We start from the raw sequence: 8,941 nt of genomic DNA, 5'->3' as shown, positions 1-8,941 counted from the left end.
TTAACCCTAGCCCTCACCTTTGGGTGGGTTAAGTAACACTGGAGGCAGTTGGGGGCCAGGCATGGCCGAGGCCACCTGAGCCCTGTGGGGTGCAAAACCCCGAGGAGGGAGAGTGGGGCCAGGCACGGCTATGGCCAGCTGAGCCCACGGGGGAGCGAAGCCCGGTGGCCCCAAGTGAGGGGGTGGTGTAGAGCCCCAGTGAGGGGGGTGGCCCCAGATGAGGGGGGCAGGAATGAGTAGCCCCAGGTGAGGGGTGGCCCCAGGAAGGGGCGGAGATGAAGAGCCCCGGTCAGGCGGGGAAGGAAAACCAGAAGGCTGAGAGCCCAGGATGTATACGTATATAGAGTCATCCCCAGAAAGGGCTAGAGCAAGCTTAGACCCAGTCGGGTAACTGGCTGGCCACTACCCCGGTGAGGGTCATGGGAGAGGCTGAAAAATGGTACGTCTGCCACCCAAGGGATGGACTAGCTAAGCCTATGGCGTAAGGAGCCCGCTCCAAGATGGAGTAAGGCAGGATGAGTCGTTGATGTATGAAAGAGACCTTGTGAGAGGGTGGAGTGAGAGGGGCCCTAGTGAGAAGAGGGTGGTATGAATGTGTGTGTGACTGAGAGGCCTGATGGCATGGCCTAAGCTTGGTCTGGCTGTAGGCCGGGAGCACTGTAAACATCTGGATGCCATCTGCGAGGCATGGGCTGCAGTGTAGGGAAGGTTTGGAGCTGCAGATGGCGCCCCCTGGCATCAGGGCATAAAATGGGTAGCCTCTTGCCTTAATTAACAATTAATTAAGAACAAGGCATGGCAGGTAAGTCAGGTGGGAGGCATACCCAAAGGCGAGTGGGGAACCTAGCACTGTGGCCAGGCGGGAACCCCACTTTGCCACACAAGGACAAAGACACCAAAGGTCAGAAGGTGTCTGAAAAGTGCATCACTAGTGACCCTGACTTTCACAACCTGAATTCAGCAGCTAAGGTGGCTCAAGCTGCAGAAAGGTAAAGTGCCTTGCCCAGGATCACGGGGCCTGTCAGTTTTAGAGCCAGGAACAGAGCCCAGGGGTCCTGTGTTCTTTCTTAAACCCTGTTTAACTATTTAATCACACTGCTTCCAAATCAGCAGATGAGTCTCTGAAGACAGCACAATGCTGAGTGACCGTGTAAGAGAATGAGGGGCTGCCGGGGGAAAAAATGTATTTTTTTCCAGTTTGCTCAAGGCAGCAAAACTCCCTGACACCAGTGCTACATTTAGGATGTTTTTGAGGTTGACAAGGCAGCCAAAGTTAGATGCTAAGTTTGAGGCTACACCAGTTTCACTTTCTATGCTTTATTAATATGGAGAGTTCTTGAAAACAGAAGAAAATGTGCTTTCCCCCCCACCCCCCCCTTTTGTAGCATTTCAGGTACCTGGATCAAAGTTGTTACATCATCACCATCATTATCATGATTGTTATTAATTTGATTGATTTGCATTCCAGAACCAAGTACTGCCCAGAGATTGCCATTAGGTGGAGAGGCCCTTTCTTGCCATACAGATTTTATACAAACACATAATAAAAAAACCCCAAAAACAAACAAACAACCACACACAACAATTCCTGCCTTAAGGAACCAGAAGTGATCAGAATTTATTGATATATTTGTTCTTAGCTGATTTGTGTGCATGCTGAGGTTACCTCTGAAAATCAAAACACAAATCTCTGTCTTCCTATGTGCTTGCCAGTAAATGCAAAGGAGTTTCAGTGGATGGATGTAAAGCTGATTTCTTTTTCCCTTTATTCCTCTCAGACTGCTTTGTCCCAGGGCTCAGGGCCTGGCCAGTCCTACAATGAAGAGCTGCCTTGGAGAAGAGGAACAGCTGATAGCTAGACAGACCCTTGCCTCCTTAGACACAGGTCAGAAGCTTGTTAACTGGGGGTTTAAACATGGACCTCGTTCATTTTGGCAGCTTGCACCAGTTGAACTTATATTGGTTTATCTAGACAAGTTAAATCGCAGTAAAGCACTCCCAAACTCAAGTAAAGTTGTCAATGTTGGGGCTTATCCCACTGTCACTAAATCAGTTTAATTTAGGCTAAACAAGTACAATATTCTTGTGTAAACTGGCCCTTGTGACTCATTTGGCTTGGACCTGGGCATAAACCCTGCTGTGGGAGGCAAGGGCTTCAGACATTGCACTGGACTTCTTTGTGCTTGGATTATCAGTGAGGAATATTTTCCCCTCTCTGTGTAAACTTGGTGGTAGAGAGCTCCGAGGTGAAGGGTGTACTTAGCAACGTGAAAGACCTCCAGGTGGGAGCTCCACTGCTGCCTCTCCTCCCATTGGACAATCATCATCTCCCCAGGCAGAGATCCACTTTGGTTGGTACCACGTGGAACCAAGCCAGGGCTGGGGCAGGGCTGCCTGGCACTCAGACGGATGCAGGCCTGGAACCTGCCTTTCATCATCTCAGGGTGAGGACAGCTGGGCCAGTGCCTGCTTGCTCCTGCATGGTAATTAGGAACAAAAGTCTCACCTGGGCCTGCCAGGAACCTGAAGCAAACGCCCAGCCCCTCCACCATCGAGTCTGGAGTAACTTTAGACTACAGTGATGCATGTGGCAGGGGAGGCGGGGAAGCAGCACAGGTGCTGGAGTTGGGAGGGCGTCCCACTCTGTTCACCCTGCCTTGCCTGCGTGAGAGCAGAGCCGTTCCCCCAGGGCTTCAGGGTGGGACAAGAGTGATCTGGCTCCGATGGAGAGGCCCCAGAGCATCCCAGCCCCACTCAGAAGAATGGGTGGGAAGCAATGACCCCGGAGCAGAAACAGGGGCCTGTGTCGGGCATCTTCCCTGCCCGCCCCAGGCGCAGGGGCTGGACCCTTACAGCCCCTGCGGCTGGAGGAGCTCCCGGGGGTGCGGGCAGCTCCGAGGGGCCCTGGATCTGCCCCCAGGGGAGCTCCCTCCTCCGGTGCTTTGCAGAGACCGTGGCTGGGGTAGGCCCCCCTGCCTGCACGTGCCTCGGGCTCGGGGCGGAGCACTCCCCGGGGCCTGCGGAGCTGAGCTGCCGGGGGTAGGCCTCCCACCCCGGGCGTGCGGCGGCCCGGAGGATGCAAGGAGCCAAAAACCAGGGAGGGGAGGGGAAGAAGGAGGGAAAAAAAAAGAAGAGGCAAGCAGGGAACCGGAACCGGCCGCCAAATAAGGATCCGGAGGCGGGGCCGGATTCGGGCCTTGTATGGAGCTTCCCCTCGGCTGCTGGCCCGGCCTGGCCCGGCTCGGCTCGGCTCGGCTCCGCCCTGCAGCGCCCCGCTCCCCCGGCCGGCCCTGCACGGCCCGGCACGGGGCTCTGCTCCCACGCGCGGGCTCTGCCCGTGCCACGCGTCCCCTTCCCCGGAACCAGCCCTGCCCCCGCCCCGCATCCTCCCGCCGGGGCTGGGCTGGGCTGGGCCCGGCCGGGCGGGGGCAGGTCCCGGCTGGCCCCGGCGCCGAGCGGCTCCCGCGGCGCTTTCCCACGCTCCCGGGCCCGCGCCGTGCGGGGGCAGCGTCCCTGCCCGCAGCGCCCAGCCGCAACCAGACACCCCCAGTGCAACCTGCCCTTCTCCCTCCCAAGCCATGGGTGCAGCCCCAAGCGAGGCTTTAAGGCTGCCCGGGTCTGGCGCTGCACCGCCCCCTGCCCGCAGCATCCCCGGCCGCTGCAGCCCTGGTCCCCGCAGAGCATCGCTTGGCACCAAGCTGCGGGCGGGGGGCAACAGGTGTGCCTGGGCTCGGCCGGCCCGGGGTGCGGGGTGCCTGTGCCGTCCCTCTCCCGGCTGCTCCGGGCGCTGGGGAGGCAGGGGCACCCCGCGGGTCTCTCGCAGCAGCCCCGGAGGCGGAGGCATGACTGCGCGGAGTGCTCACGCCCGGGCTGCGCCAGCGGGACCCGGCTCAGCCTGGGACACCTGCCCCGTGTTATTCGGGACGGGACCAGGCTGCCCCAGGGGAGTTGTGCCCCCCCACCAAGTCTTCTCCAAGTGGGGCTGCAGCACAGCCCCTGGGACGCGGTGTCCGGAGGGGCCCCGCGGGGCAGGGCAGGCCCCTCCCCGGGGCAGCGGGCAGCCGGGCGGCGCGCGGCGGGCTTGCAGCGGCTCGGCCGGGGCGCCGCTTCCTGCTTTCTAATGTTCCATTGTGAGGAGCTTCCATTGTGACGTCGGCCCTCGGCTCCGCTTTGTCTGTCCTTATATGGGCAGCTACGTCACGGAGCTTTCCCGCCGCTCTCATAAATAGGCTGTGGATTTCCCTGGCTGAGCATTTGGGCAGCAGTGAGTGAACCTGCGAGCAAGAGAGGGGGAGAGCTAGCGAGCGAGCGAGAGAGGAGAGCGCAAAAAGAGGAGAGGGGAGGGATCAGCTACTCCCACCCGCTTCTACAACCGCAGCTGCGAGGCACAGCAGCCCCCCTCCCCCCTCGAGGAAACACCACCCGGGACCCACTGAGGATTGTACCCCGCCTTTGGACCCCCCCACCCCCCTCGCCCTCCTCCGCAAACCAGCCCCCTCCTCCCCCCCCCCCCCCAACTTTTTTCTTGCATGATTTCCCTGGCACGGATTTGCCATTCGGATGTCGTTGCATCGGGAGCGGAGCTGGGAGCCGCTCTGAACCTGCCTCCTCTCCAGTGCTATGACAGGCAAACTCGTGGAGAAGCTGCCGGGGACCATGAACACTTTGATGAACCAGTTGCCTGACAATCTGTACCCCGAGGAGATCCCCAACTCTCTGAACCTCTTCTCCGGCAACAGCGAGTCCGTGGCTCACTACAACCAGATGGCTGCAGGTGAGGGGCAGGGGGCCGCGAGGAAGGGAGAGGAGGAGGGCGGTTTTGGGTGCGGGGTGTGATGGAGCCTCCACGGAGAAGGAGATGCCGGGCTTGGGAATCGTTCCCCCAGCCGCCCACCCAGCCGCCCACCCAGCCAGCCCCCGCCTCGGCGTGTTTGCCGGCGATCGCTGCCTCCGCCGCTGCACAGCCGCCAGGCAGGGAGGGAGGTGGAAGGTAGAGCTGGCAGGGGCTGGTCCCGGGGGCGGCGTGGGGAGGGGGCGCAGGCAGGGAGAGGGCCCTAAGCCCCGGCGGCAGAGGCAGAGCGTGCGCGCTTCCCCCGGGTGCGGTGTGCTGCTGCAATGTGACTCGGGCTGCGCGTGTGTGTGTGTGTGTATACATGCGTGTGTACATGCATGTGTGTGTGTGTGTGTGTACATGTGTGGCTGCGGCTGGGATCCCGATCGCCGCGCTCGGCTCCCGGGAGGAATAATCCGGCCCGGACTTTTGTGAATCTTGCTGTCGGCGCGGCAGGGCGTGGGGGTGTGGAGGCTGCTTTCCACCACGGGGGTGCGGCGGGAGTGGTGGCAATAGTGCGAGCTCGGAGCCAGTCCGGGGGGAAGCAGGTGAGCCCGGGCTGCCGAGGAGGCGGCCCGGCGCTGCTCCGAGGGCCCGATCGGGGCGGGGGGGAGGGTGGGATTCCCGCCCCCGACTCCCCGCTCGCTCGCTGCCTTCTCCCGGGGAAGCCGGGGCCCGCCCCGCCCCGCCCGAGCCTACCTGCGCCGCCAGGTGCCTGCATCCTCCGCCCCCGCGGGAAGGGGCCGCCGGGGGGTGGGCGCCGGCGGCGGCGGCTCGGGGCCCTCGCTCGCTCGCTCACTGGCGGCCGCTTCTCTTGCAGACAATGTGATGGACATAGGCTTGGCGAGCGAGAAGCCGAGCCAGGAGCTGTCGTCCTACTCGGGCACTTTCCAGCCCGCGCCCGGCAACAAGACCGTGACCTACCTGGGGAAATTCGCCTTCGACTCCCCGTCCAACTGGTGCCAGGACAACATCATCAGCCTCATGAGCGCGGGGCTGCTGGGGGTGCCGCCCTCCTCCAGCGCCATCACCAGCACCCAGACGTCGGCGGCCAGCATGGTGCAGCCGCAGGGCGACGTGGAGCAGATGTACCCCGCGCTGCCGCCCTACTCCGCCTGCGGCGACCTGTACCCGGAGCCCGTGGCCTTCCACGACCCGCAGGGCAACGCCGGCCTGCCCTACTCGCCGCAGGACTACCAGGCGGCCAAGATGCCCGACTTCCCCATGCTGCCCGACTACAACCTGTACCACCACCCCGGCGACATGGGCGCGCTGCCCGAGCACAAGCCCTTCCAGGGCCTGGACCCGCTGCGCGTGAACCCTCCCCCCATCACGCCGCTGGAGACCATCAAAGCCTTCAAGGACAAGCAGATCCACCCGGGCTTCGGCGGGCTGCAGCAGCCGCCGCTGGCCCTCAAGCCCATCCGGCCGCGCAAGTACCCGAACCGGCCCAGCAAGACGCCGCTGCACGAGCGGCCGCACGCCTGCCCGGCCGAGGGCTGCGACCGCCGCTTCTCGCGCTCCGACGAGCTGACGCGGCACCTGCGGATCCACACGGGCCACAAGCCCTTCCAGTGCCGCATCTGCATGCGGAGCTTCAGCCGCAGCGACCACCTCACCACGCACATCCGCACGCACACGGGCGAGAAGCCCTTCGCCTGCGAGTTCTGCGGCCGCAAGTTCGCGCGCAGCGACGAGCGCAAGCGGCACGCCAAGATCCACCTCAAGCAGAAGGAGAAGAAGGGCGACAAGGGCCCCGCCGCCGCCGCCGCCGCCTCGCCGCCCGCCGCGCTGGCCCCCGCGGTCACCACCTGCGCCTGAGCGCGGCCGCCGCCCCGCGCATCGTCTTGATCCGCAGGGACGCGGAGCCGGGCCCGCCGGGGCTCGGCACAGCGTGGCCTTCCCCTCGGGGCTCTTCCACACATGCCTAGGATGCTGCCGCCGCCGCCGCTTCTTGTCTCCCCGCTCCGACGTGCAGGGCCGCCCCGCTTCCCCCAGCCCGGCCAGGCCTCCCCCGAGGGAGCGGAGCCGGGCGCCGGGCGGCACGAGCCGGGGGCAGGAGGGCAGCTCCCCGCCGCCTCCCTCCCGCTCCGCCGGGCAGAGCTTGCCGCCGCCTCTGCTCTTGTCAACCGTAGGTTGCAACTGGGGACAGAGAGAGAGGGGGGTGTGGAAACCGCCCCCCACCCCCCAATAAAACTCTATCCAGTATGCACTCCTTCATGTCACTGTCGGCTTGCTACTACGGTACGGACCCGAGAGAGAGAGAGAGAGAAAATCTCAGTCTTTTACAGCTTTAACGCTTTATTTTTTGGAGAGAGAAAATAACTGTGAGGCGTCCAAGAGTCGCTCCAAACTTTCCTCCAGAGGGAAGGCGGGGGCAGCCCCGACCCCCCCTCCCAGGTGTCCTCTGTGAGCAGCTCTGAATGTACTTGGCCAAGGGGAAGTAGGGCTGTTGAGCAGCTTTCATCAAAGATCTGACTGAATGTACTGTTGTTACCTATTCAATCTTCCCCCCCTCCCCCCGTGGCTCTTATACTGTTGGGGTGGGGTGTGGGGGATGGATTTGAGTTTACAGGGTGTCTAATTTTAAAGTCACTTTATGCATCTTTCCCCACCCCCCCCACCCTTTAATTTTTTTATTTTCTTTTTTTTTTTTCTTTTTCTAAAGCACCAGGTTTTGGTTTTTGGTTTTTTGGTTTCCCTGTTGGATTATGGTGGATGTAAATGGACTAACTACTAGCTCCTGGAAAAAATAAAATTAAAAAAAAAAAAGCAAACTAAAAGGGAAGTGGGTTCTGAATTTCCAGGTACTCCTCGCTTAATTTTGGGCTGAGGGTGTATCGCTGGGGAGGATGGGAGGGATGATGTTACAGGGCATGGTTTTTTCAGCAGAAGGGAAATTCTTTACAGAAAACAGTATTTTGCTGAATACTTTTTATAATGTGATATATTTTTATTTTGTTTTATTTGGTCACTTGCAAACAACAACACCAACAACCACAAAAGAAAAACCAAGGAGGAGAAATCAATTAGTCCTCAATATTTTTTTTCCTTTCTCCTTCTGGTATGTGCATGTCACTGCATGACTATTCTGATTTCTTTCTTCTTTTGTTTTAATAAAACTGTGCTCAGACATTTAAGCTAAACTAAGCAAAAATAATAATTATTAAAAAAAAAAAAATCTTTGTTGCCAAAAGGTCGTGCTATCCAGGTTTGATGTCTGCATGTGAAAAAAAAAAAGTAAAAACATACAAAAAATAAAGGAGAAGAGAGAGGATGCAGTCTAATTTATGTGAACTGAAAGGAACAAAAACAAAATCAGGTTTAACCACACAAACCTAAGGGAATGATATTTTTTGAAAGACTTTTGTATAAAGTTGAGTACTTAGAGAAAAAAAAAATCATACCAGATGTAATATATTTTGTGGATGTTTTTATTTCTTGGATTTATAGTACCTTATACTAAGGTTAAAAAAAATTATGCTTGATATTGTGAAAAGGTGATAATTTTCACACACATTTCATTTGCTCATTTGTCACGTTGTAATGCAAAGATGATAGTTAATGCATACAGCATTTTTAAGAAAAAAAATCAGAAACATTGAACTGATGTATTGTTGTACCATTTGCACTGTGAGCAAATGCTAATGCAGTAAATATATTGTGTTTGCTGACAATCAAATCCTGTAGTAAATATCTTTATTTTACCTTCCTTCCTAAGTACGCATTGGTTCTGAAAAATTTGGTAGTATGCAAGAACACATTCAAATGACTTGCCTGAAATGTGTAGGCTGTTGGGCGATGTGCCTCTGCAGATGACATTTTGGAATCCACTTGTACATTTTCTGGCGATATATATATATTTTTCATGTGAGGTGTGTTGTTTTTTGTTTTAAATAATCCAACCTTTTCTCAGTTCCAGCTCCTTCAGGTTCTGTTTACAGGACATGGTGGTCAGAACAGGAGCGCTTAAGGCAACCAGGACTGGCCACATTGAAGCCGGATTGCTCCTTTCTGTGTCCATTTTCCAGCTGGTCACAGAAACTAGAAGGCTTTTAAGATACCGAGAACTTGATCCCAAACTCATGCCAGTCCATAGGAGTACTGCCT

The 8,941-nt window shown here is 57.9% G+C and overlaps 1 protein-coding gene across 1 annotated transcript; it reads left to right on the top strand.

Moving 5' to 3' along the window:
- Nucleotides 1-4,498: 4,498 nt before the first annotated feature.
- On the top strand, nucleotides 4,499-8,513 carry EGR3 (early growth response 3). Its single transcript, XM_019482433.2, has 2 exons — nucleotides 4,499-4,774; nucleotides 5,652-8,513. Exons 1-2 carry the CDS (start codon nucleotides 4,621-4,623, stop codon nucleotides 6,650-6,652), a joined length of 1,155 nt encoding a protein of 384 aa, XP_019337978.2. The 5' UTR covers nucleotides 4,499-4,620; the 3' UTR covers nucleotides 6,653-8,513.
- The last annotated feature ends 428 nt before the right edge of the window (nucleotides 8,514-8,941 follow it).

The sequence above is a fragment of the Alligator mississippiensis genome, chromosome 7 (genome assembly GCF_030867095.1).
Source record: "Alligator mississippiensis isolate rAllMis1 chromosome 7, rAllMis1, whole genome shotgun sequence".
NCBI classification, from domain to species: Eukaryota; Metazoa; Chordata; order Crocodylia; family Alligatoridae; genus Alligator; species Alligator mississippiensis.
This window is presented reverse-complemented; position numbering and strand designations above follow the sequence as displayed.

What these genes read in the sequence shown, in the direction of transcription:
- EGR3 (XM_019482433.2), top strand. Translation starts at nt 4,621, where the DNA reads ATGACAGGCAAACTCGTGGAGAAGCTGCCGGGGACCATGAACACTTTG. An exon ending in CTACAACCAGATGGCTGCAG is followed by an intron (nt 4,775 to 5,651) that starts GTGAGGGGCAGG and finishes CTTCTCTTGCAG; the next exon opens with ACAATGTGATGGACATAGGC.